Source organism: Natator depressus, chromosome 8 (genome assembly GCF_965152275.1).
Source record: "Natator depressus isolate rNatDep1 chromosome 8, rNatDep2.hap1, whole genome shotgun sequence".
Taxonomy (NCBI): Eukaryota; Metazoa; Chordata; order Testudines; family Cheloniidae; genus Natator; species Natator depressus.
This window is the reverse complement of record NC_134241.1, coordinates 105,743,390-105,770,326: the sequence shown is the minus strand read 5'-3', so window position 1 is coordinate 105,770,326 and position 26,937 is coordinate 105,743,390. Positions and strand designations below refer to the sequence as shown.

The 26,937-nt window shown below is 50.1% G+C and overlaps 1 protein-coding gene across 14 annotated transcripts in view; it reads left to right on the top strand.

Annotated features, from left to right (window-relative positions):
• PTPRF (protein tyrosine phosphatase receptor type F) overlaps positions 1–26,937 on the top strand; it is a 599,167-nt gene that overhangs the window by 485,786 nt on the left and 86,444 nt on the right. For all 14 annotated transcript variants that reach the window (XM_074961921.1, XM_074961920.1, XM_074961934.1 and 11 more), the window contains 4 exons: positions 1,448–1,558; positions 20,790–21,059; positions 24,216–24,797; positions 25,673–25,806. In XM_074961921.1, the coding sequence (XP_074818022.1) occupies positions 1,448–1,558; positions 20,790–21,059; positions 24,216–24,797; positions 25,673–25,806 (1,097 nt within the window). The remainder of the gene's footprint in view (positions 1–1,447; positions 1,559–20,789; positions 21,060–24,215; positions 24,798–25,672; positions 25,807–26,937) is intronic.

Here is a 26,937-nt window from a genome sequence, read left to right as displayed (position 1 = left end):
TCACTTTCTCTTCTCTTCTAATGATATGAAAACCCGAGTTTGACCTCCTCCACTTGAACTGAGAAGAAGGGAGATGGCAATTTCTGCAGCTATTCACAGTGCTGCTCTTCACAGTTATTCTGAACCGTGGCAGATGGAAATGGGTTCAAATTCTAACAAGCAAAGGGGTTAATGTTTTCTTCTAGTTCAAGTGTGTGGTTCGTGAGCAGAGTTCCCCGCCGACAAGCTGCTGGAGCCAGAAAAATCTGAGCTCTTGGAGGTGCTTTAAAAATGATTTCCTTGTTGCCGTGGGAAAGCAGGCAGAGCAGCCGAGAGAGCCAGGTCTGGGCATTTGCCCGTAACAGTGGGGGGTTACTTTTTATTCTTGTCACCAGGTGTATTCTGGGTCTCTGTCATTTTCTCACCTCTTTCCTTCTAGGTTCCACCTGCAGCTCAGTTAGCAGAGTTCAGGTTCAGCCAGATTTAGGTCCCATCCATACAAGGTGGAGAGCAGGCTTTGAAATGTTAAATGGCATCCAGCCAACCGGGTGCTGAACGTGGGTGGGACAGCCAGCGCGGATGTGGGTTGACCACAGTTCACCTGAGATGGTTGGAAATTACATACGAAGTGTTCAGGCGCAGAGTAGCCATAGCCTTGGTCTCATGTGCTTAGCGCGACTCTCGCTATGTTCTGGGGGCTGTTATCATTTGTACCCTTGGTGCGCCTGGCACGCTAGACATGTGACGAGATAACTTCTGGACCCTGAGACGCGTACAGCCTGAGTGAGATATTCCCCGGGTGGGGAGTGGGAACAAAGGCAAGGGGAACTCTGTGATGTTCTTTGTTCCGCAGATTGTTTGTTTTTGCTATTTGATACTGTCTGTAATCAGGTGAGAGAGTGAGGAAAGGACTGGCCTGGAGAGAGCTGATTAACGGCAAGTCTAAAGATGTGGCTTTTGAGGAGGGATTTGGTGGAGAGGAGGGAGGCTGAGCAGGCGGCAGAGCCCTGGTTCTGTTCAGCAGAGGCCATGACTGTGGAGGAGTAGGAACCAAACAGCCATGGTTAGGCTACTTTTTGTTCAGCTGCTTTGATTAGAAAAATCTAATTTTAAAGTCTGGTAAAGGTCGTTTTATTAGACAGGAATCCTTTCCATCTAACACTGTAATTAACATGGAGCTGTGTGTTTTCTTTATTTAAGCAGTGCATTTAAGTACCTGTGTCCATTGGAAAGGCATCAATAACTGGTTTTCGCATGCAATTAAAAACAACTCACCCACAACAGCATGGACACCCTGGGGCTACAGATAGGTACCACTGAGAGTCTGAGGGCCGCAGTTTGTGGTACACTTACCCAGGAAAGTTACTTTTCAAGTAGAGCCTGTGTTCCTCATGTGGTGAAACTGTTCCGTTGCCATGTCTGGACTTGCCATAACCTGGGTTGTCTGTGTCTTCTTGTTTGTGCACAGGAGCTCTGCAAATAGAGAACAGTGAGGAGTCTGACCAAGGCAAATATGAATGTGTTGCAACCAACAGTGCAGGAACCCGCTACTCTGCTCCAGCTAACCTTTACGTTCGAGGTAAGAGCAGCTTCTCTCCCAGGGTCACTCTCTCCCTGTTTAATGAACTGTGTGGCTTTGCAATGAACAAGTATGTGGTCCTGTCTTTGTGCATCGATAACGCTTTGTGGATTGTGTGACTTGAGTGGCCATTTGCTCAAGATTTGACAAATTAAATCCAAACGCATGTTTGAATAACACCAGGCTTGACTCAAATTAGCAAGATCTGGAAATCCATCTTCACCAAGCTTGTGGGATGCTTCTGTTGTCAAAAGAGCTGAGCTAAGGCCAGAATTTTAATTCCTTTGAATTTCTTCACTTTGTGGCACAATTACTTAAGGGGAGGAGAGGTGTTTCAATCTCTCTTGTTTAAAGACAAAGCTTCAGTGGAGAAGTCTAAAATAAAGTCCCATTTACCCGCTAAGCCAAAGCTTGTCAATTGTGGATGAGCAGGTCTTTAGCCACCTGCTTTGGGGTGTTGAGCCTTAAAAACTAGAGACCAGAACAGCTTTTAGAAGTTTTCTCGGTCCATCTTGTATCTGCATTGAAGGTAGATCCTATGGGTATTAAAGATACACACTAAGAACCATGCTGAAAATCAGTTGCTATTCATGCGAAGAAGCCACTTTCTAATAGTTATTGTCTTGCCTTTTCTAAATTGTTGTTTTCAGAATACAAAAATGACCAGACTTTATGGCTGATGGACCTCTGGCCTAATTTATTTTTCTACATTAAATAAATCTGAATTACAAGTTTGGAAGGAGAGAGGGGCGTCTTTAAATCGTTGATTAACTCTGTTCTGTTCATCAAGGGAAAAAAAAAATTCTTCCCTGGTTGGGATCTGGTATCGCCAGAGCAACCAGGTCAGAAACCCTTGAAAACTGGTTTGGGATTTGCCCAAGGGGTGTGATGCTACCTAATGCTTTTTCGGAAGGTGTTTCGAACCCAACTTTATTTCCACATAGTAACTCAAGACACTGACAACTGTTGGTAAATGAAATCTCATCTTCATTTCTTCCTCTCTCTCTCTCCTTTGAGCACAACCCCCAAAGCCACCCTTGGAAGCTACAAATGCTTCGGTCAGTGTGGAGAGAGGAGAGGATGATGATAAAACGTCACATGCTATGCGTTTGCTTCTAGGTTCCGCTTCGTGCCTTGTGCTTTTTTTGTTTGCTTCTAGGTGCCGCGTCTTGCATTGGATTCTTCACTTATTTGCCAGGGGGCTCATTTTGCAGCATCATTTGGATTGTAAAAATCTTTGGCAAACTAAAGTATCAGATTAAACATGCTCAGAAGATTAGAGCTTTCTCTGTGCAGTGGACCCACTCGTTTGACTCGTGCAGTATAATTATGGGTGATTTTAAACTCCCTGTATTCTTGTACATTCATTTTTCAGGCCAGCTTTAGTAAAATTCATCCCCAGGTTGTCCCTTCACACCCTGAAGGAGAGTGTGTTCATTTGAGTGTATCACACTGGATGTTGTTGCACTGACTTTGGGGGTATTTAGCCTTCGTGCCACAATAGCTGAGTGTTTTCCTTCCTGTACATAGGATCAATCCATGAAACGTACCCCATCGATCATAGAAATGCTACGGAAAATATTGCTAGGAGGCTAGTATTTCAGCTGAATGCGGCAGCTTTTAGGGACGGAGAAACCTTGGCTTAAATCTTCCTGGTTTCCCATTCATGGATGTTCATTCTTTATTTACCAAGAGAATCCCTTAAGACTTTAAGAAATACAGGAAGCTACAGCACTTGGCTTGTCACACAGAAGGGGTTGCCTGGCCTGCATGTGCTTGGGGTTGAGAATGGGTTTACACGTGGATGGGAGGATCCAGATGCTCCATGAAGAGAGTGCTCCAGATCTGTGCTCAGTTCATTGTCTGTTTACCAGTGCTTTCCTTTTGTGTGCATTTTGGACCAAGCCTCCTTTTATTGCACATCATCTTTACAATGTGAATCTCCAGCCTGCATGATCCTGATAAAGCCCTGCAGTATAGAGAAGACCGGTTACTCCATAAATCGTCCACAGATGAAATTCCCCATATATCCTGGTTCCTAGATAATATTTATGCATGAGGTATCTGATATCTACTGTTTTAAAAAACAAAATGTTCATCATGAATACGTCAGTTAGTGGCTTCGACAAGTCAGCCAAACCAAGAACCATAGTTTATACCTTTATCAAACTGAAATTTTTTTCCCCCTTGTCTCTCATGTCTGCATTGCAGAATAAAAAGAATCCCTTGTTTCTGCCCATGTGGTTATTGTGCTATGTTGTGGTTAGTTAGAAGAATTGGTAACTTTCAATGGGGTCCTTGGAAAGTGCCTACATATTTGCTAGAGAAGACATTAATTAATGCTAAATTACAGTGGAATTAAGTGTTCTAGCTACACCACTGCCACATGATGGTTTCATAATGATTGACCTTATTACAATGAATACCCAAGGAATTAGCTACTCACTGGAAAGTGGCTGAGTATTGCTTCTGTTGTAGCTTTGTGAGCAGAGGTATTAATTTCCATCCAGTGGTAATTCTCAGGAGTGCTTGTGTCTGCTTTCATTTACAGCCTATTGTTTTTTTAATAGTTCAAATGTTTGTTTGTCACTTGACTCCTGGGGTTTCTAGTTTTTGATCATTTCCTCCCCTTTCACAGCCCCCCAGGAAATCCTTTGTGGGAACCCTGGGTTACAAAGCACAAGCTCATTAGCATCTTTGTTACATCCTGACCCTCACACTAACAGAGGAAGTTCCTGGGTGCTGAGAGTGAGTATCCAGGCACTGCTCAGGGCTTCCCATATCACTAAAAGAACAGGAGGAGGATGGAGCTGGCTACTCCGCAGTGTCTTGCCTCTGAATCCTTCAGAGCCAGCACTTCAGCACAGATGGACTTCATTAAAAGTTAAAACATTTCCACACAAGGGATTTGTAAAGGAAAGTGGATGCATTTTCCTTCAAGCTATTATTTTCATTGTAATAAGTGTGCTGAAAAGCAGCCCTCAAAAGTGTTTTGCTTCTAAACTGACAGGTCTATCTGTCTGTAAAGAGTGCGCTCTGACAACGCCACACAGCGCAGCCCTGTGCTGTAAGCCTGACAGAGCGCTTCACTCTGAATGGCTGGCTTTGACCCAGAATGGTTGGCAGGAGATGTTTTGCACTCTCGGGAGAAGCAAAAGCATTGAAGACCATGCCAAAGAGAGGGGGATTGCAGGTCAGAGAGGGAGAATTTATAGTGCTCTCAGTGGAGGACAGCCTCACCTGGCCATTTTAGAACTGCACATCCTTCGGTCCAGGTGCACTTTCCGACCCTCTGATTCGATCCCTTGCCTAGTCTGTCAGAACAGCTCGGGAGTCCAATGGCTGTGGTTTGTGTGCTGTTATTACAGTAAGGCCCCGGAGTCCTCTCCAGGGTCAGGGCACCCCATGGTGCTGAGAGCTGTGCAAACACATACGAAGTCATGTTTCTTACAGTCTAATTTTAGACAAGACACAGTACATCAGTGTAACAGCAGGAGCAAAGATGGGCATACCAGTAGTATGACCATGTTAGTACATCAGTGAGCTGTGTGTCCAGCATAATGGCTCCAGTTCCCAGAAGAAATAAATTTCTTCCATCCTCCACTTGGCCTCCGGTTGCCTTCAGCTGCACACAGAGGCTTGTGAGTCAGCAAAGGGCTTTGCACTGCCATGCCGGCAGCATTGGGCAGGCTCCCCATGGCTCTCCTAGCTTTGGGATACAGTCTAAACATCTGATTCTGCATGAATAGGCCCTTCCCTCTGGCCTCAGCCTCGGTCTGTCCTGCAGATGAAATTGGCTTTAGCCTAATTTATACAAAGCCACTGGATGGGGAGGCTGCATGGGATAATGTCCTCTTAGAGCGCGACAGTATTCTCTAGACTTGACCCCGTGCTGCTGCTCGCGATAGTGTAACTGTAGGGTACCCTCATGTTTGATTAGGAGATTCCATATTCAGACATCGTGTTCTGGGTAAAACAAAAATACCCATTGTCCAGCAAATGGCCTTTGTTATAGATGCCACTTTTTGGACCTTCAGGGTATGGCTAGAGCAAGTTGTTGGTGACTGGGTAGGTGAGGCAGACACAGAAAATTCTCTACTACAAAGAGAGTCTGACACATACTGTACATTACAGAGCAGGAACCCGCAAAACTGGCTTTCAAAAAGACAGCTATAAATAAGGGCCCTGCTGCAGAATTATACATCAGTAAATTAAACAAGATCACAGTCAGTATAAATAGTATTATGATGATACCTCTATATTTTCCTGCTTTGTCTTTTAAAAGGCCAGGCTGGTATTTAATTTGGAGGGGGTAGAATTTGCTTGGGGGCTGAGATTTGATCTGCCGAGTTTCACCCCGGAACCAAATTAAACCAAAATAAAATTAGGATTGCAAATTGCTCTGGTCCTGGCAACAGTACTCCAATGAGAGCGCAGCTAGCGTCTCCAGGCACGTGACGGGGGTCTTTGGAGCCCTCCCTGGGGCCAAGTCACCTAACCAACCCAACTGGCTGCCAGCCTGAGCCCATGATTTGCGTGTCTGTGAAGTGCTGAGCACATCACGGGCGCTGTGCACATCACAATAATGATGCTGGATGACAAAGGCTGGCCTGCAGCAATGGCAGCAGGATTTGAAGTATTTCAAATGGAAATGTTTTGCTTATCTAAAATTAAAACCAGCTGAAGTAGCAACAACAATCAAAGCTGAGGGCATTGCTGATGGGACAGTCAAAGCTGAGGGCATTGATCAAATGATCAGTGATCAAAGAAGAGGGTTCTTGAGAAAGGGTGATAAAATACTACCCCCACACCTACAGCACGTGTGCCGTGTCAGTGCCTATCTGATCCGGCGGAACTGTACAAATCCAGAGAAGGGCCCTGGCAGTGGTCACATACAAAGAGATGTTGCAAAGGTGAGGCCTGGTTAGCTTGGCCAGGAGAGAATGTATTACTGATAGAAATCTGTGAATTGCCATGTTGGACCGGACTGGTGGTCTGTGGCAGTGTCCAGCCCCAGATGTTCAGAGGAAGGAGCAGGAAGCCCTGCAGTAGCAGCTATGGAATGACCTGTCTGCAGGGAAAATTCCTTGCTCCCCCCAGGTAGTTGGAGTGTTGCCTGAACCATGAGACAGAAGAGCTGGTTACATCCCTTTGAATGGTGGTTTTCAAACTTTGCTTCTGGGGACCCAGTTGAAGAAAATTGTTGGTGCCTGCGACCCAACGGAGCTGGGGATGAAGGGTACCGGGGTGTGGGAAGGGGCTCTGGGCTGGGGCAGGGGGTTGGGGTGCGGGCGGGGTCAGGGCTCTGGGCTGAGGGTGCAGGCTCTGGGGTGGGGCTGGGGATGAGGGGTGGGGGGGGCTCAGGGCTGTAGCAGAGGATTGGGGTGTGAGAGGGGTCAGGGCTCTGGGCTGAGTGTGAAGGATATGGGGTGGGGCTGGGGATGAGGGGGTTGGGCTGCAGGAAGGGGCCCTGGTTTTGGGGGGCTCAGGGCTGGAGCTGGGGGTTGGGGTGTGGGCTTACCTCAGGCAGCTCCTGGTCAGCGGTGCAGCGGGGGTGCAGAGGCAGGCTTCCCACCTGTCCTGGCACCGCGGACCGCGCTGCGCCCCGGAGCAGGTCATGCTCCTAGGCGGAGGTGAGCTAGCACCGCCCCCCCCCAGCTCCTATTGGCCGGTTCCTGGCCAACGGGAGTGCGGAGCCGGTTCTCAGGGCAGGGGCAGCATGCGGAGCCCTATGGCCCCCCGGGACTAGGAGCCAGACCTGCTGCTGGTTGCTTCCAGGGCGCAGCATGGTGTCGGAATAGGTAGGGACTAGCCTGCCTTAGCCAGGCAGCACCACTGATGGGACTTTTAACGACCCGGTCCATGGTGCTGACCAGAGCCACCGCGACCCAGTTCCTTTACTGGGTCACGACCCACAGTCTGAAAACCACTGCCTTTCAAAACTCTTGGTGGCTTTTTGGTTTTTGAATGCACTACAACAACTCCGGATATTCTTGTTAACCATATAAACAGCCAGTCTCTCCTTCCAGCCTGCTAAGCTTATGGTCCCAACAATAGTGTGGCAATAAGTTCCATAGGCCAGCTGGGCTTCATGGGGAAAAGTATTTACAGCTTTCCCTTTGATCAGTTTGAAATTTGCCACCTTTCAATATCATTGTCCTCAAATGTCCCCTGGCTCTTGTGGTGAGACAGGGAGAACAGCCGTTTCTGATGTACTTTCTCTGTCCTATTCATTATTTTGAATATTTTTATCATGCCCCCTCTTATTCATCTCGTCTTTAAGGCAAACCATCTTTTCAGTCTCTCCTCATATGAGAGTTTTTCTGTGTCCCTAATAATAATTGTTGTTCAATAAACAGTCATTCTCCGCCCTTTTCTCAAAGCACTGTACAGATGTTAAATAAATAAACTTCACAACTGATGTTTCCTTGCGAAGCCCTTTGCAGGTGAACAGTGCAATATAGGGACCATGTCTGATTATTTATAAAATGTGCTTTATGAAACAGGGAATCGAATTGGTTGATGTCCAAGGATGTGATACAACTGCTTGGGTAGGACTTGTTAGTTATTTTCCCTCCCTCATACAATATTTGGTATAAAGTATCATATCACTGTACTCGCTAAACATCCCAGATCCTCTCATTTCCCATGCACAAAGGGATCCTCTTGTTTCCCATGCCACACGCAATGGATCCCTGAGCTTGTGCCACTGATTGTGTGCGTGAGTGTGTGTTCACTACAAGTGGGAAGGTACAGTTTGGTGTCTTGAGAATCCTATTTGTATCTCTCAGCTGTCTCTAATGCACCCAGCATTGTGGCTTCTGGACATCCTGTATTTGTGGGGGGAGGAGGGTCTTATTCTCAGTTTATCTGGGATAAAACAGCCAATTTCTCCTTGTGTAGTTCTCCACTGCTGAGAAGTGTGAAAAATGAAAGTCAGAGTACAAATCGTGGCGTCCCTGGGGCTCAAAATACAGTTATGTGAATGAGCAGGAACAGGTTAATTCCCTCTGGGCTTTCCTAGTCTTGGTGGTTTCTGTCTTTAGACTGTAAGGTCTTTAGGCAGGGCCTGTTGACGTAAAGCGCTTTGAGATCTGCTGATGGGAAGTGCTCGGTAAGAGCTAGGTATTATTGTTCTGTATTTTATCGTGTACAGCACTGAATGCACTATGGGTGCTCAGCAAAAGCAGAGAATTCCCTGAGGAATGGCAGTGCCAGTTGGACTTGAGCTCTCATGGGGGTTAGAAACTGTTTGCTGCCCACTCTGCGGAGCCTTGGAAACCTACCGGTATTTTGTTAAGCTTGTGATCGTTGTTCTCAGCCCTGTATGGACATATCCTAGGCACAGGCCCCATCCCTACTGCAAGAGCCTACGCTCTCGGCTAAAATATCCAAAAGCAAAGATTCTTACAGCCCTACAGTCCCTCTGTCTGCAGCAAGCTGCTGCAGTAAGAATATTGCGGCTGCTGCATAAAATGATCCTGTCTTGGAAGAGTCTGCACCAGATTCAGTCAGCATGGGAATTTCAGGGTTCGGCATGCTGGAGCCACCTGATGGTCTGTGCTGGCAGGCATGTCTCTGACGTGGCCTTGATCTTTAGGCTTCCTCGCTGTCTTTCCCTGGGTTGGGATTTTTTTCCGTCTGTGTGTGATTGGCTGCCCCCTTGTCATTCCCATTGTGATTTTATTTACATCAGAGTTCCCAGAAAGGCAGATGAGTTTGAATCTTGTCAGGATACTCAGGGTTCATGAGCAGGGCCAGCTCTAGGATTTTTGCCGCCCCAAGCAAAACAAAATTTTTGGCCGCCCCTGCTTTTTTTCGTGCCCACCCCCGGCTCCACCCCTTCCCCAAATCCCTGGCCCCGCCTCCTCTCCCGGGCGTGTCGCATATCCCCCCCCCCCATTGCTTTCTGCAGCTCCCCCCCGCAACCACCTGCCCTCGCTCACCTCCGCTCCGCCTGCTCCCCTGAACACGCCGCTGCTCCACTTCTCCCCCCTCCCTCTCAGGCGAGGGAGAGGCAGCGTGTTCAGGGGAGCGGGCGGAGCGGAGGGGAGCGAGGGTGGGGGGAGCGCAGGAAGTAACCGGGGGGGGGGGGTTAGAGGAACCGCTCCCCGCCCCAGCTCACCTGCGCTCCACCACTGCCGCCTCCCCCGAGCGCTCCGCCAACGGGCTTCTCCCTCCCAGGCTTGCCACGCCAAACAGCTGTTTCGCGTGCGGCAAGCCTGGGAGGGAGGGGGGAGAAGTGGCGCAGCGACGGCATGCTCAGGGGAGCAGGCGGAGGCGGGGTGGCGGGGGCACATTTCTAGGGGCAGCATGGCCGGCGCTGGAATGCCGCCCCTCGAAATGTGCTGCCCAAGCACCTGCTTGTTTTGCTGGTGCCTAGAGCCGGCCCTGATCATGAGACACTGTGGACACGTGACATGCACCACATCTCTAAATCCTCTGTGCCCTCATGGCACAAATTCCCCTGCGGTTTTCACTGTCACTGTTCGGTGTCCAGTGCACTGGAGAAAGGTGACAGGCCTGTTGGTAAAACATACTGCCGCAGCCTAGGAGTGAGAGGGATAGAGACCTGCAGATAAGGGAGAATCGGAATGGGAGCTGGAAGGAGAATAAACTTTCAATTCAGTGTGTCTCAGCCTTTTTACAGACAAAGTAACAACAGCAGAAATTTAAATATTAGCCAAAGAAAGAAGAGAGAGCTTTCTGTCTGGGGCTTTCTCTTTTGCTAGTCTTTGGGAAGCAGCCTGCTGTTTATTTCCTATAGTCCATTAATATAGTAAGAGATTAAGAGATAATCCAGCAATTAGTGATGAGCAACAGCCTCGAAACTTGATCTTGTCTGGCACGCTAGAAAATAATCTGTTTGAACTTGTATCACATGTGTCCCTTCACCTCTGTAACTGTAATCTGAAGTGTAAATACTTTTCGGAAAGCCATTGCCAGAGCAGCCAGCCCTCCAGACATGCTGACAAGCTCCCGATCCCCTCCAGCTACACGAGTGCAGCAAACATTGTGCCGACCTGAGATTTCAAAGGGGAAACCTGTTGATCCTCCGGTAGAACCAGCAGGCTTCAGTCTGCCTGCCCATCCTAAAGGCCAGGTCATATACAACTGTGATTCCTTGGGGACTGTAGATATCTAATGCACCCACCGCTAAGGCATGCCATGACCCACTGACGGACTACGGCTGCCACAGCTGCTGTGTTACTGGACCTAGCCATTAAACTAGGATTGTGGCCTTTGTACCCTCTTCTTACTGCCCTGGGCTGTCCTGCCCTGTTCAGTCACAGGGTTCAATTAAACCTACTTGTTTCCTCACCTTTATCACAGCTCCCTGGTACCCCCGTCTCACGATGCTGCCGCCAGCGTTAGTACACAGTGTGCTAACATATGGGCTGCAGGATTGTTTCCCTGTATTGCCTCGCACAGTGGACTGGCCTGGGGCGCCGCCTTGCCTCTCAATGCAAGGGCTGCTAGGAAGCGTGACCTCTTTCTTGAGATGAGCTAAGCTGAATCTCAAACCCTCTCGACCTGCTGAGCCCCCAGCAAAAGGTGGGATGTGTTTCTTCAGGGGATGAGAGCGTCCCTCCAGCTTGTTTCCCTCCTGCTACCATATGTGGGTTTGTGCTCTGTGTCTGTACAGGGTGAAGCAGTTCTGATACGAATAATTGGCAGAGGGAGAATACCAGCTTTGAAAGGGACTGAAGGAAATCTGGCCCTGGAATCAGGGCTGTGTTGATAACAGACATTCAAGAGGTGTGATCTCTGGTCTTGCTCCTGAGTTCCCAGCCTTCTGGCTCTAGTCCCCTAGTGTCAGGTACTCAAAGAAATAAAAGCAAGGCTTGTGCTGTTCTCCTCCAAGCTCCACTGCACTTTTTAGGCCTCTGCTGTAGCCCATATTAGCAGTTCATTGCCTGTTCTACATCATGTCAGTGTGCGTTAAAATCCTCTCCTCTTTGATCACTGGAAATGGCTGACTGACTGCTGTACACACTGTACCACATGCTGGGTTTTAATTTGCAATGTTTCTTCTGAAAAGCAGGTTTCTCCCCCCACAGCCTCCCTCGCCACAAAAGAATGTGATTCGTAAGCAGTCTTTAACCATCAACCCTCGTCTTTGTGTTCTCTCAGCGAGGGTTCAGTGACAGCCGCTATGCCACAGATCTCTAGCTGGAGTGATGTCGTTCTGGCTAAAGAAATAAGATGTCCTTTATCCGTAAGGAAAATGTAACTAACCTTTTACTGTCTCTCCTGCAGGAACAAAAACTGGGACCTCCACATTCATTCTGGGTGTTCTTGTTGCTTTGATTTCTTGTCTGTCTTTCACGCCAGCACAATGCACCAGTAAGGCCCTCCCGACACTGAGCTCAGCTGAGACTGCACATGCCTGTCAATTGTCTAATACCTTTCTGCCACAATTAGCTCTTTGGTTGGAGAGGGGGAGCAGCTCTTCATGGTAGAAGACTTTCCATTTACCACCAGGAACATTTCCTCCATATTTTAACGTTATGATCTACATGTCTATGCTCTTCCCAGTGTGTGGTCAGTGGGTTCAAAGTGCCTTTACCATCATCTCTATGCTTGGAATGGGAGCACGCGCGTGTTTGAAGCAAATCCATGCGGTGACTAAAGGCGTGCGTGTGTGTGTGTTGCATGTATTTACATGTCTGTGCTTCGAATACTGGCCAGGAGAGGGGCTGCCCACTGAAATGCACTGCAGCTGTTGGGTGTGATGTGCACTCCTGTCTGCCATGTCTCCATGTGTCTCGAGTTGGTCAGTGGGTGCTTGTCCCTGGTCAGAGCAATGCATGTGGAAGGCTCTGTGTCTTTTGCGAGTGTGAAGCTGTGTGCGTGCGTTGTGGGGAATCCTGACTGACTTCTGCAGTCTTGTCTTGTTGTTTCAGTGGTGTGCGGACAGATGAAGCTTGGCCTGTTTTTACTCTCTGTGTTTTTCCTTGTCTTTTTTTTATTCCCTCCTCATCTTCATCGCACTCTGCCATCAAACAAAACAAACTTTCATCTCTCAGATCAGCGAGAAGGTTGGTCCTTTTCACTTCTTATCCATCTACAGTACGCCACGTCAGATGGGACTTTTCCAGTAGGGAAAGGAGAGCCGGCCCTGAAAGGGGCGGGCCCCTACAGACCTTGGCTCCCTGCCAGGCACGGCCACAGTGCGCCTGATGAAATCTGCTTACTGTTTGCTATGACTTTGGTGATGGCATTGATACACTGCTTGCATGCCTTTGTTGCTTGAGAGTTAAAATGCACAGAATATATTTGCATGCAAAACACAAGCTAAGGGTTCTGTGTTTAAGGGGAAAGAAGTGCATGCGGGGTTTTGCCTTCACCCATTACCTGTACCAGGCTCTGCGCTAATACATCTGAACTGCTTCTCTTTCCTGGTAGGAGATCAGGAGCACTAGTTGGAAGCTTTGATGTGACTGATCTCCCCCTCTCGCTCTGTGAGCTGCTGGTGGAGAGCAGGAGCTGCACTTTCTCCTTTTGCTTCATTGTTTCAGTTATTTTAGATTGCTAAACTCCCTTTTGATCACGGCTGTAGGCAAAGGCTCGAGTGCTCCTCTCCCCTGCACCTGTATAGAAAGAGGAGCTGAGGACACTGGCCCAGTGCTCTGGTGCCTTTGTGTTACATGCAGCTTCCTGCTCTTCTGTGGTTCTCACTCCCTTGGCGTGCTGGGATCTCCAGGCCTCTGAACCCCCTTGCATGTCCGGGTGGCAGGGTTTGCCTTCGCCTTCCTCACTTGCGCTGGGTCTTTGCCTTGCTAGCAGCAGAATTTGAAGAGCCCCAGTGACCTCAGCCTTGCTCTGGTGACCCCTTGACAAGCCCAGCTGCTGTCCTACCAGGAGCTCTGGGTCACGAGGGAACGTTGCTTTACCCTCCTCTCTGTCCTGATGCAGCTCCATTGCCCTGAGAGCAGAGTGGGACCAAAGAACAATCGCACAGGGAAAGGGCATAGGCAGGTCAAATCTGTACACGGAATGCCAGGTCTAGGCTGATGCGAGGCCTTTGAGATCTGTGACACATTTAGCACTGATGAAAGTGCTGGCTTTGACAGCCCTGGTGACTGGTTTAATTCCCAGAACAGATCCCTCATGGGCAGGCGCTTTGCAGGTTCTCCCTGCACCCTCTGAACTGGAGTCACCACCTCTAATGCGGGGTCATTCTCTGTGACCCATTCAGCCCTAGATCCAGTTAGGTTGCTGGTATTGTGATGTGCAGCCCTGCCCCCAGGAGCTGGTGGGACCCCAGCTTGTTTCACACAAGCCACCAAGCAGCCATCTGAGTTAATTTGATTTTAACAAGAAGGAGAACGTGTTGAACGAGTCCTCCTAGCAGTTGTTCCAGTGCAGTATTTACTTACTTCCCATTTCCCTCCCTGCAGCATGCTCTCGTTTCAGTTGTACTGAGGCAGAGGCTCTTGTTTTCCCTCTAAAAAAAGAATTCTTGGAGTTCAGAATGACCTGAACCTAAGACAACAATGGAAAATGAGAACAATGAAAAGAAAGAAAGACCCAAAGCCGAGCCCCAGAGCCTGCAGGATGTCACTGAATTGGAAGGCTGCGGAGAAGGCTCAGAGATCACAGGAACAGTGAATCTCGGGCTCTGTCTCGGTGCTTCTGCATTTCAGTCACACACTTTAATGGCCGGGAACTGAACAAGTGAGAAAATGGCTATCAGCCAAGAGGAGCAGATAATTTCTCCTTTTCTCCGCTCTCCATTGGCCTCTCCCTCTCACCCTACCAAAAATCCACACGTACACAAATATTTAATGTGATGGCAGAAAATAGTTTCTAAATATTCCAATGGGATTTGCAGTGCTTATAATTTGTTTGGCACTGATAATTACATCTTACGTTTTTCTAGCTTTACTTAAACCTATGTACTGCTCACCCATGCATTTAATTACTGCTCTGCGACTGCTACAAGGTTATTTATTAAAGAGTTATTTTATCTTGATACAGTGGATCTTTTCTCTTATTCCCCTCCTTAATGTTGTGTTATTTTCATCAGAGAAATTTCAGAGAGTGAATGCAAATTGCATAGCTCCACAATCTCCGGCTCCCATACTTTGCTATTAGTATGTCACTATGCTGAATGCTGATGTCTCCAGTGCTGCAGCACTGTAATGATCTATCCTCTTTTATATGTGGTTGTCAGCGCAAATAATTACACCTAAAAGTTATAGCTGAAATATAATCCAAAAATGGCAAGGCCCTGTTTTGGAAATTGTCTATAAAATGTCAGCATTCAAGGATGCATTGGGAACATAAATAGTACAGCATTGTTTGAGCACAAGATTAGACTGTAAATGCATTTTTCTGGTTCCAATTTTTCCTCTCCTGCTGTTGATTCTGACAATAGATTGTGAGGCTCCGGTAACTACCTTTCCATTTGGAGACCTGGCTTAAAAGAGAGAGATGAAAGGTGTCTGCAGCTGCGTAAACCGTGCAGCCCAATGATCCTGTTTCTAGATGGTTGTTTCCTAAGTTCACTCCTTCCCAACCTCAAGCAAGGGGCTTGGAGAAAGAGAGGGACTTGCAGGCAGTAGGCTTGGAGTTGGGGTGCCAAGACATTTCCGCTTCCCTGGGATTCTCTTGCTCTCCCGCTCAAATGTAATGAAAGGGGGAGTCTGTCGCCCCAGAGACATCTGGTCACCTCCCCAAACCCAGGACATTCCTAGCACTGCTCCTTCTCTGGGGAGGGTGGGTGCGGAGCAGCTGCTCTTTTCCCAGGTGGAGGGGAAGCCAGGAGCAGAGGGTTTGGGTGCAGGAGGAGTAGCTGGGAGATTGGGCGGTCCCTTCATGCCCAGAGACCAACAGAGGCTCCTGTGAACATATATGGGGAGGCAGCACTGATTGGCTTGGGGGGAATCTGCCTGCCCATCCCTCACCTGCCACTGCGTGTGATTGGCCAGGGGGGTGGGAGCTGGGGGTCGGACAGGTGCCAGCATGGCCGGAGCAGTGAGAGCAGGAATCGGTAGGGAGGGAGACCAGGGAACGGGTGCATGGAGTACAGGTTAGTGGGGGGAGGAGCACTGAGTTTTGGGGTGGAGGGGCTGTGGGAGCTAGAGAGAGGGACTCTGTATTTTGGGGGCTGCTGTCGCCAAGATAGCGCATGGGAAAAGACAGCTTCGCTTCCCCCTCCCCAGTGCTGCTGCTCTTGTTTCACTTTGGAAGTCTTTACCCAGTCCTTCCCCCCCAACACACACACACACACACACACACACACACACACACACACACACACACACACACACACACACACACACACACACACACACACACACACACACACACACACACACACACACACACACACACACACACACACACACACACTTCCTGCTCTGCTCCAGCACATGAGAGATGTGATGGCTCTAAAGCTCTTGATTAACCCATGAGTGTGTGAAGCCCTTGGTTCATGCCCAGAGTCTCCCAGGCTGAATGGAGAGCAGAGAGGAGGGTAGACCTGCGGGCTCTTCGTGGGGTGAGGTCACTCTCTGATGGAACAGCCGCTCCAGTGTGAAAGGAGCAGGGCAATTGACCCATGCTCTTTGCGCCAAATGCAGGGAATGTGCACGCTAATGCATGCTAAATTATTAACACTCCTCAGTCTCTTCCATCTGCGCTGTGATGTTGCTTGTTTCTCCCACAGCTCCTCAGAGACTGTGCTGCACTTTCCTTTCACCCTTCCCTGTGTGATCCAGAGCAATGGCTCAGGTTGCATTGGGTGGCTTACCACTTTGGGGTTTCACTTTCCCTCCCAGGCAGGGTGCTCCAAGGGGGGAAGCTTGCTGAATTGTGCTGCATTACACAGCCTTTCATGGTGGCCAGGCCTGGGATGAATGGCAATGAATCTCATTTTCGACCGTCTGCTGGTTTAAATGAACCTCTGAATTATACTATTGTCCGTTGAAATCATTTTAATATGCACAGCAGTTTCCCCCGTGCTGTTCTTGCAAAACCTCCAAACCACCTTCTTTGATCTTGATCCGAAAAGAAGATTTAAAAAAAAAATTGCAAATTCTTGTCAAGAAAATTGTAATAAAAAAGGGAGGAAATTACTGCAAGACATGGAGAGTAACAAAAATTTCCAGTGCGTTTAGGTGACATCACGGGCTGCACTAGCTGTTGTAATTTGACTTGTAAATTGGAGAACGTTTCTGGAGAACTGCTCTTTGAGGGAGTTATGCTGGTTTAAATTATTAGTGGGTTCTTATGCTAGGGGAAGCAAGAGATTTACAGAGCTGGCTTGAACCAGAACAGTATATGTGGGTGCTATGTAAGCTTCTGTGAGAGCTCTACCTACTCTCTCTAATGCTACCTGATAGCAGCTCTGCTTGTCCCACCGGACCAGGCACTAAAAACAGCTGCCAATTATCCCCAGATGATGTGCTGGTTTGTGTGAGAGTTCACCTCCTGTATTTCCCTTACCGACGGTCTGGCGAGATTATAATCATGGCCAGATTTGTAACTAAAGGCATCTCTGAGCCTGCCCCTCTCTCTTCTCCCACCGCCCGTAAGTAAAAGCTCAGCCCTGGCTGTGGTATCCATTGTTACTAGCGGAGAAGGTGTAACTGAAGGGACGCGGCCCCTCGCTCCACTTAGCAGGGAGCCTGTCTGAGCCCACCGTTGATTTCCCAGTCCCGCTCTGGTGAGGGAGGGGGCCAGCTTTGTGGCATTTGCGCAGCGCATCACCAGCAAGTCTGAAGCAGTCTCTCGCGAGTAACCTTAGGAAGGCAGGTTAATTTCCTCACGTTCTAGGTGTCAGAGCCGAGGCTGTGTGAGGCACAATGGAGCCTCCTTGCCAGCAGTGGCCTCTGGCTGCTCTCGGTACCACCATGAGGTGTGAACGGCTCAGCTTTCCCTGGGAGCTCCAGCTAGACGTGCCTGGACACTGAGGCCTGGCGGAGGGTGCAGTAGGGGGTTGGGGGGAACAGAGGCCCTCGTTTGCCCACTGGTCTGCAGAGCCCTGGCTTGTTCACCTCCAGGGCACACTGCAGGGCCTTCGTGGGCCCGGCCTTTCCCTGGTTCGGTGGCCAGTTTCCCTAGTGCCCCAGGATGTTCTGTCAATTCCTGTTGCTTCTCTTTGCAGTAGTTTTAACCTGGTGCAAATTCTGCACAGGTAGGGGGCCCATGCCATTTTGGCCTCTTTGTCGTGGTGAGACCAGCACAATCCCTCTGTGGAGTGAGGCCACAGGCAGAGAGGGTCCTTAGGGCCCCTGCCTCAAGGGAAGCTGAGTGTGGAAGAACAAAGGCAATGCTGTTTTTCCACCCATCTTCCCGGCTGTCGAGTAGTGGCTGGTGCTCTGTCAGCAGCTAGAACCATGTCTAGCGTTGGTGGGAATGGCCTGGCAACACTCAGCTTGGTGATTGGGCTGACCCAGAGTAACAGGGCATCTGCAGTCAGCTGCAGAGCCCTCAGGAGGGGTGCGGAGCTGTTCCCACCTAGGATAGAGGAACATTCAAGCAATGCACACATGGGGGGAACAGTCCTTTAAGAAAAGGAGAAATTGTGCTAAGATTTAACCAAGAGGCCTCCTGGGATGATCTCCCTGCCCCACCAGCCTATGCGACTGTCACTCAAGGACAAGGGTTTGCCTAGAAACCTTTTCCTTGTATTGATCCGCTTTGGAGAGGGGAGGAGAGAGTATTTTCTTTGCCATTCATCCCATCCCTAGGCACGCAGACCCCCAGCTCAGTATATTGTCTAGCAGCCTTTTCTCTTCCCCTGCCAACAGCATAGTAAACAGCAGCTTTGAAAAGGGACCAGAGGTTCTCTCAGTAGCGCGCTGCAGAATGAACGGAGGCGTTTATCGGCAGATTCACAAGCTGTGTTCCTTCCGAGCAAGGGGTTACAGCATTCCGTGCTCTCACAAAGGAGACCCAGGGACTCAAGACCGAGGGATACGTGTCAGTTGGGCCCAAGGGTCTCTGAGCCTGAAGTGAATGGCATGGGATAGGTTGGGGAGCAGCTGTGTCTGCAACAGGAGCCCTGTCTATGGGGGGCAACAGAGGCCATTCTAGCCCTGTTCTCACAGGGTTGGGCTTTGAGGGCTGTTTCTGCATGCTGGTTTTTCTGAGACTCCAATCCTCCTGCATGGCCTCTTGGGGAGAAGTCACACTCGATGTTTTCCATTGTCCAGTGTCTGCATACCTGAGTCAGTGTGCATCTCCCTTAACTCGTTCCCTTTGCTTTGTGACACCATCCCAGCCTCTCTTGCCTGCCTGGTGCATGTCAAGTGCATGAACAAATGCTCTGTGCAGACCTACAGTTTTTCTCTCTAATTTTTCTTCCTTTTGAAAATGTGGGAGGTGCGGGGAGGTTGCTGTCCCTGGACTGGGACCCAGTCCAAACAGCGGCTGTCTGAAAGAATTCAGCGCCATGTTTATTGGAAAATGAAAGCTGCCTCCTAAGGGACGGTGCTGGGGTGCTTTGACTGAAAATACACACCATCATGTTAAACCCATCGCCATGTCCATTGAGTCCGCGCGGTATTCTCATGACTGTGTAGCGCTCGAGGCGAGTTTCATTTCTGTCTGGTTTGGGGAGCACTCCCCTGTCAGGCAGGTAACGCCTCCTGGCGATCACACATGTAGCTATTGATTTGGGATTTAATAATTGATTAAAAGAAACATCCAGCAAGACTTTGGATTTAGACATCTTAAAAAGCACACGTTATCCTTCCCCCTGGCTGGGAAGGAGCTAATGAGCCCTGTTTTGTCTCCAAGAAGATGTGTAGTACACACACATTGTTGACAGCATTGTCTAATTTATCACCAAGTCATAGCTCTGTTGAACAGCTAGCGTGGGGGCTTCTGTGTTCAGTCTGTGTCTGCAAGTCTGTGGATTTGGGAGTGAATCATCAAAGAGCCGTGCTAGTGAAATGTGGTTAGGCAGAATCAGCCCGTCAGACTGAGCTGACACTGCTGAGGCAGTACCAGGGCTGATGTGGGAGGATGCCCAGTGCCACCGTGCTGCCCACAGGCCCTGCATCAGAGAGTCCTTCCAACTCCACGGGCAAAGTTCTGGGACCTGGAGCCACTGGGATTCCCTTTCAGATCCCGCTCTGTGACTGTTCGCTGCTCTGCCAGCCGTGATTGCGCTGAGCGAGAGTCGTTGGGAATGGACAGCTCCGTGTGAGTGAGTCAGTCGTGAACCTTCCCTGGGCTTTGACATTTCCTTTCCAGTGGAGAAGGCAGGGGAGAGCGAGAGTTCCAGGCAAGACACGTTCAGGCAGTTTCCCTTTTTAACTACAGACCAAACTGCATTAGCCCAGAGCAGACAAAGATTTACGGAACACAGTTGTGTTTCTCTACCCCTTCTTAAATAGGCCCATAACACTAACCCCGCAGAAGGGGCCTCGTTTCTCAGTGTCATTTCTCTGACTGGAATGCATACGGCTGGCAGCTTTAGAGCTTTATTGTAGCTGAGAGTTGCTTACAAATAAGTCTTGAATGAAATGCCCTGCGAGAGATGGCTGCGGAGAGATGCTTTGTGATGAAATAAGGAGAAATAGGTCTCCCAAAGTGCTGCCACAAAGGTGGGTCGGGTTCTGGCAGCCCAGCACTCTCCTGTCGAAGTGGGTGGGATCTCACGGCTGTCAGGATTAGTGTCTCCTGCCCAGCAAGGTGATCAGATCAGGCTGTGACGTTGTCATGCAGCTCTGGCAACGGTTTCTTTTTCTGAACCTGATCCCGAGGTCCATTTTCAAGGCAATTGTATTTTATCTAGCAGTAACCCAGTGCTAATTCAGGAAAAAAAACCTCCCGCACCCCCTGCCCATACCCTGTGAGGTGTAGGGAGCGAGTGGCTTTGCTCTAAGCTAATAAATTGATCAGGTAATTCCATTTTGCAGAGCTTCAGTGGGCCCTGTACGAAGAAAGAGTGTGAGTGGCATTTGTGTATGCTTTCCAATTAGAGGGATGTAATTTAAATGGGGGAATGGTTCATGTTAGTAATAGCCTCCGTTTGGGGGGAGTGGATGTGCCAGCCCCTAATGAGTGGTTCTAATAAGATGCCAGGAGCTAAGGAAGGAGAGCAGTGTGTGTGCAATTTGACAAAGCAGCAAACAGCTTTTGTGCTTCGTTATATCTATCTCTATGGATAGATATACGCCCTGTCCGTGAAAGTGTCAAACCCCCTTGATGTAGCTGAGTGCCACGTGCAGATCCAGTGACACTACTAACGGTCTCCTCCTTGTTACAGTGCGGCGTGTCGCACCTCGATTCTCGATCCCTCCGAGCAACCACGAGGTGATGCCTGGGGGGAGCGTGAACCTCACATGTGTGGCTGTGGGTGCACCAATGCCCTACGTGAAGTGGATGGCTGGTGTGGAGGAACTGACCAAAGAAGATGAGATGCCTGTCGGCAGGAATGTCCTGGAGTTGAACAACATTGTGCAGTCTGCCAACTACACCTGCGTGGCCATCTCCTCTCTCGGCATGATCGAAGCCACGGCCCAGATCACTGTCAAAGGTAAAACACAGCACAGCCCCCGCACCCCTTCGTGAGCAAGCTCTGCTGCTTCTCAGTGGGGTCTGGACCTGAAGGGCCCTTCCATGGGCTCCTGTTGGGTGCACTCTGTGCACTGCAGGCCATAGCAGCCTCATGGCCCTGCTGTCTCGGGAAGGAAGTTCACAGCCCGCCACCTGATTTTCCCATTTGTTTTCCAGCTTAGATTTGACTGTTCACGCCAGCAGCCTGTCTCCTCCCCCTGTGCGTGGAGCCCACGCCGCCCTTGGCAAGGGAGAGCGTGGGAGGCTGCTTGCCTGTGGGCAGGCCCTGATGTGCCAAGAGGCATCACTGGGGCTACAGGGTCTGTTTCTCCTGAGGAATTCTGACCCAAGTCTCCAGCCAGTGAGTCCTGGCTCAGCCCCTGGCAGGTTGCAGCTGCACCTTAGCACAGGTACCCTGAGGCCCCGTGACCCAACCCCCCTCCTTGTCAAGAGACCCATTTTAAACAGGGATAAACCCGGTGCTATGCCCTTGGGCTGTGTGCATAGGGACTTAATGGTGAGCTCCCTGTCCCCACCCACGACATGGAGGGTCTTAAATGGACTCTTTCAACTGCCTGCTATACCCTCAGCCTCCACCCCCTCTCTGCCTCCCTCCTCCCATCCTGCACTGTCTCTAAGGTGTGGTTCCTGCTGTGACACTGACAGGCATTTTGTTTACTTGGCCCCAGCATGGGCTTCACATCACTATCGATTCCTGTGGATGCAGAGCCCTACGCCTGCGTTCGGCCTGAGATTCTGGCTCTGCATCTCCAGCTAGAGCCCAGGCAGGCCCAGAACAGCTCAGCCCTCCTCCCCCAGCAGGCAGGCTGTAACTCTCATTTCCACAGGCGCATCGTTCTTTTAAATCGGTCTGTCCTCACAAGCCCCTACTGTCTCACGGTCCCCTTTTAGCACCAAGGCCTTGCTCAGACAGTGCCCCAGAATTGAGACTTGGTCCCCTTTGGCCTGGGAGTTCAACACAAATTCTTCTTCTCCAGATACTGTTTGCAAAAGCCTTTTAACCCTCAGCTTTTACTTGCATTACCCGTCACTTGGTTCCTGTCCCATCCCTGGGTTTGACCGTTTCTCCTTGCCTATACAATGTCCACCGCTGAGAGTCAGATGGAAAAGGAGAGCATAGAGGGGGTGGGAGGCACAGCCCCACAGCACTGACTGCTCTTTGTATTAACTCCTTAGTCCCTGTCCGCTCTCCCCACATCTGGGTGGTAGAAGGTGACACCTGCTGTTTAACACAGGGCTGCATCTGGAACAGAAACTCAAGCCCTCACATGCACTCTGAAGGGGCCTAAGGCTTTCTGCTCAGTTCTCATTAGGAGCAAAGATCTTTAAGCCTCTTCCACTCTGTTTCTCCACCCCCCTCTTGGGCTGTGTGTTCTAGGCGCCACAGGGTCATTGCATCTGGTGCCTGCAGAAGAGCAGGTCTGTCACTGGGCAGAGGAGAAGACGCACATGGTCAGTGCTGGTGAAAAGCCATTATAAATTAGCAGACTATGTGGTTCCATACAGTGTGTCCTAAACTTCAGTGCTCCCAAACACTGGCCTGCATGCTAATGCATTAACTAGATTTGCTCTTGGGGCCATCTAAAGTATATATCACGTGTCCCGTCTCTGCCTCTGGAAATCAGTACTCACCTGTCCCCCTGGAGGAATGCTTTACCCTCTCAAAATACTCCCATGTTCTGTGACTCGTTGCGGGAGAGCCTGTCCCTGCTACCAGCATGCCCAGGATCGAGTCAGCATCAACAGTGATTTAACATTACGTTGCAGTAGCACCCTAAGGCCACAGTCAGACTCCAGTTCCCAGGGTGCTCAGTGGTGTACAAACCCACAAAGACATGGTTCTGTCCTGAAGAGCAGACATTATTCAGCTGTACATTCCAGGAGGGCTTTCTATAGTGTGTGGGAGGAAAGCCTGATCGAACATCCAGATGTCTGACTTAGAACTGGATTGCTTTTCTTCAAATCAAGATAGTTGGGCACTCATTTTGGGACAGAGTATCAGTTCCTTTTAACTCAGAGTTGGGCATTACTGCAGCACGAATAATTAATAACCAGTTACCTGGGCCAGTACATAGGAGACTTCATTACTGGACACTTTAATTCACTTATTAGCTTGATGCTCTGCAGATTTCCCTCACTTTGTTCTTCTGGTAAAATGGCAAATCTGGACATTTTTTGCTGCAGCAACTGCAGACCTCATTAACCTTTGCCAGAGGATGTTGTGAAGGCCAAGACTATAACAGGGTTCAAAAAAGAACTAGATAAATTCATGGAGGATAGGTCCATTGATGGCTGTTAGCCAGGATGGGCAGGGTTGGTGTCCCTAGGCTCTGTTTGCCAGAAGCTGGGAATGGGTGATGGGATGGATCATTTGAGGATTGCCTGTTCTGTTCATTCCCTCTGGGACACCTGGTATTGGCCACTGTCAAAAGACAGGATGCTGGGCTAGATGGACCTTTGTCTGACCCAGTTTGGCCATTTTTATGTAAACACTTCAGCGATCTCAGTGTCAGAATTCCTGTGGACCAATATATTGTCTGGTTACGGTTTGACACGCCACCCTGTGAAATAATGGCTGTAAAAGCTGGTAATTTCTCTGGCTGCATCCTGTCTGCATGTCCTGTGATACTTACAAGGCATTCTTAGCCTCAGCGCATCTAACTGCACTTGCCATGAGCTCCCCGCAGCCTAGGATGTTGTCTCTGTGGAGCTGGTGGCGTGGCCCCAGATAGTGTGTGGTGCTGAGGCTGTTTTCCTGTGTCCCTTTGTGAAGCTTGCTCCCAGAGGTGTAGCCTAGCCCAGGTGAGCACCTTTCAACTACCAGCTCAACACCCCGACAACAAGCATCCCTGTTAAATCACCTTTATTTAGCCTGCTGCTGGCAAGTGCTTCAAGCACGTCTAAAAATACGATTGCTCTGTTTATCCTTCCATTAAGAACCGCTTCGTGCCCTATATGATGAGATAAAAATGCATGTTCCAGAGCATGAGATGATTTCTGCCTTTTAAAGAAGAGTGTTAATGGGAGGTGGCAGCTCCATTTTTATCCCTCTGCACATTGCAGGAGTTGAGCTGACTGAATTATTTAACATGCTTCTCTCTCCTTCCAATCCCAGCGCTGCCGAAGCCACCGACGGAGCCACTGGTGACTGAGACAACAGCCACCAGCGTGACCCTCACCTGGGACTCTGGCAACTCAGACCCCATCTCTTACTATGTCATCCAGTACAAGCCCAAGTCCTGGGAGGGCCAGTTTCAGGAGGTGGACGGCGTAGCGACAACCCGCTATAGCATTGGTGGCCTCAGCCCCTTCTCGGAGTACGAGTTCCGCATCGTTGCTGTCAATAATATCGGAAGGGGGCCTCCGAGCGAACCGGTGGAGGCACGGACCGGAGAGCAGGCTCCTTCCAGCCCACCCCTGAAGGTCCAGGCACGGATGCTGAGTGCCAGCACCATGCTTGTTCAGTGGGAGCAGCCAGAGGAGCCCAACGGACAGATCCGAGGATACCGGGTTTACTACACTACGGACCCGCATCTGCCTCTGAGCATGTGGCAGAAACACAACACAGACGACAGTCACCTCACCACTGTGGGCAGCCTGATCACAGGGACCACCTACAGCATCCGTGTCTTGGCCTTCACCTCCGTGGGAGATGGGCCTCCCTCAGACATCATCCAGGTCAAAACGCAGCAGGGGGGTATGTGTGAAACCTTTTTTCTTAGTGCTGTCATCCTGCTCCCGGTGCTGTGTGTCCCTTTCCCTCTGCCCCCTGCATGCTGTTGTGCAGGGCACCTTCTGTTTACCGGGCTTCCGAGCCAGGCTGGGTGCTTTACCGGTCACATGCCAGAGTGACAGCTTGGTGCCAGAGACAGCAGCTTCACACCGTTAGTGCGTGTTGGGTGGAATCTGTGTCAATTTCAGCAAAAATAACCATAACGACTTGTGTTGGACTCTGGCTGGAGCCCGTGGAGGCTGAGTAACTCACCCCTGCAGCAGTGCTGGGCTTTCTCTGGGAGGGGTATGACTCTGTGTGCAATGGAAGAGGCCTAGGCTGCTGATTGAATCTGTGACTAGAAACGAGCAATGCCTGAGTAGGCTCTGGTGGGTCTGTGCTGGAGCTGGATGAAGTGATTCCCAGCTCAGACAGAGAGACCCACACGAGCTCTGATCGAGCTAGTGCGCTAAAAATAGCCGTGCAGCTGCAGTGGCAGGAGCCCCGGGAGGGGCTGGCCACCTGAGCCTATACCTGGGTGGACGGGATCGTACTGGGGTTGCTAGCCCCTCCCGTCGCAGTGGCTACACGACTATTTTTAGTGTGCTAGCTCAGTGAGAGCTCAAGCAGGTAGGTCTGTCTGCTCAAGTTGGATTTTACAGCTCCACCGCCCACACACCCTCTGTCACCGGCCTGGCCGCAAGGACTTGTTGCCTGGCCTGAAGCTGGGGAGTAGGAAGAGAGGGCCAAGGTTAAATACAGAAGATCCTTTCCAGGACCAGGTTCAGCCTATTGTAGCAGAGTTTCTGCCACCTTCGTAGCACCCAGGCCATCACTAACTGTATTTTATTGGTCCCCAGTTCCAGCCCAGCCAGCTGATTTCCAGGCAGAGGCAGAGTCTGATACCCGGATCCTGCTGACGTGGCTCCCGGCCTCACAGGAACGCATTACAAAATACGAGCTGCTGTACTGGGAAGGAGAGGATGGGAGTCAGGTGAGGAGTCTACCTTGGCTTCAGCCAGTGACTAATAAGGTCAGAGTATCATGATCCCGCAGCTGGGAAAAGGCCACCACAACCTTAGCTGCAGTATCTGGGGCTGCAGCATCGCAGGACGGTAACAGAGGTGTTTTCTCCCTAAATCAGTGGACTCTTGGGTCTTTAGCCTATGGTGGTGTGAAACCTAATCTCCACCTGTCTCTCAACTACACTGCTGCTCCAACCCGTGAGTTGATTCCCATCGAGTTAGTCTGGGGCCTGTGATCGGAAGCTCTAGTTCCTCGAGAAAGCACAGTGCAATGATCTCTGGGTTTCAGCAAGGCATTCCTAGTGCTGGGCTGGCAGGGGACGTGTGCAGGGTAATGAAAATAAAGCTTGACTACAAAATGTGGCTGCACAGCTCCAAGACCAGAACTGCTTTGGAGGCCGGGCGGCCTTGGGAGCTGGATCTTCAGGAATGGCCACGCAGCCCAGGAGAAGGATGTGGGGAGAGTCCCTCCAGAATCCATGTTGGGTGCCTGGAACAATCAAGACCAACCCAAAGCAGCCATCTCAGATTTATCCCTGGTGCAGTGCAGCATCGTAGCGATAATACAGACCCAAAGCCCTAGTGTCCCATTGCTGTGGGGGTGCATGGTCCAATTCCCTGTACGTTGGTGCCAGAAACAATACCAGTCACTTTGCAGGTTGAACTCCACTGAACAACAGTGAGTTCCTATAAGCAAGCCACTCGCCCTTCCTGCAGGACAGGTGTTGATAGAGCGTTCCAGGGGCCCTGCCTTCTGCATGGGCATCTGCAGGCCTGCTACAAACACGAACGAGTCCACGAGGTGGGACTTTCTCCCCACGTCGCAGCTGGGCAGGGACTCCCCAGGGCTCAGTGCAAGTCTGAGACAGGGCAAGGAACAGACCCCAGCTGCTCTGTGGCTCAGGTGCATATTTAATGACTAGGTCATGCTTGCCCCCAAACCTGGCGCAGGGAATTAGCGGTGTCTGTACAGCCATGCAGCGTGGGCAGCACTGTAGAGCTAAGCTGCTCCATGGTGGAGTCGCGGCCGTTGAATTCAAGACGCTCAGTAACCCGAGACACCGGAGGAGTGTCTATCGCGAGTGTGTTGGGCAGCAGGG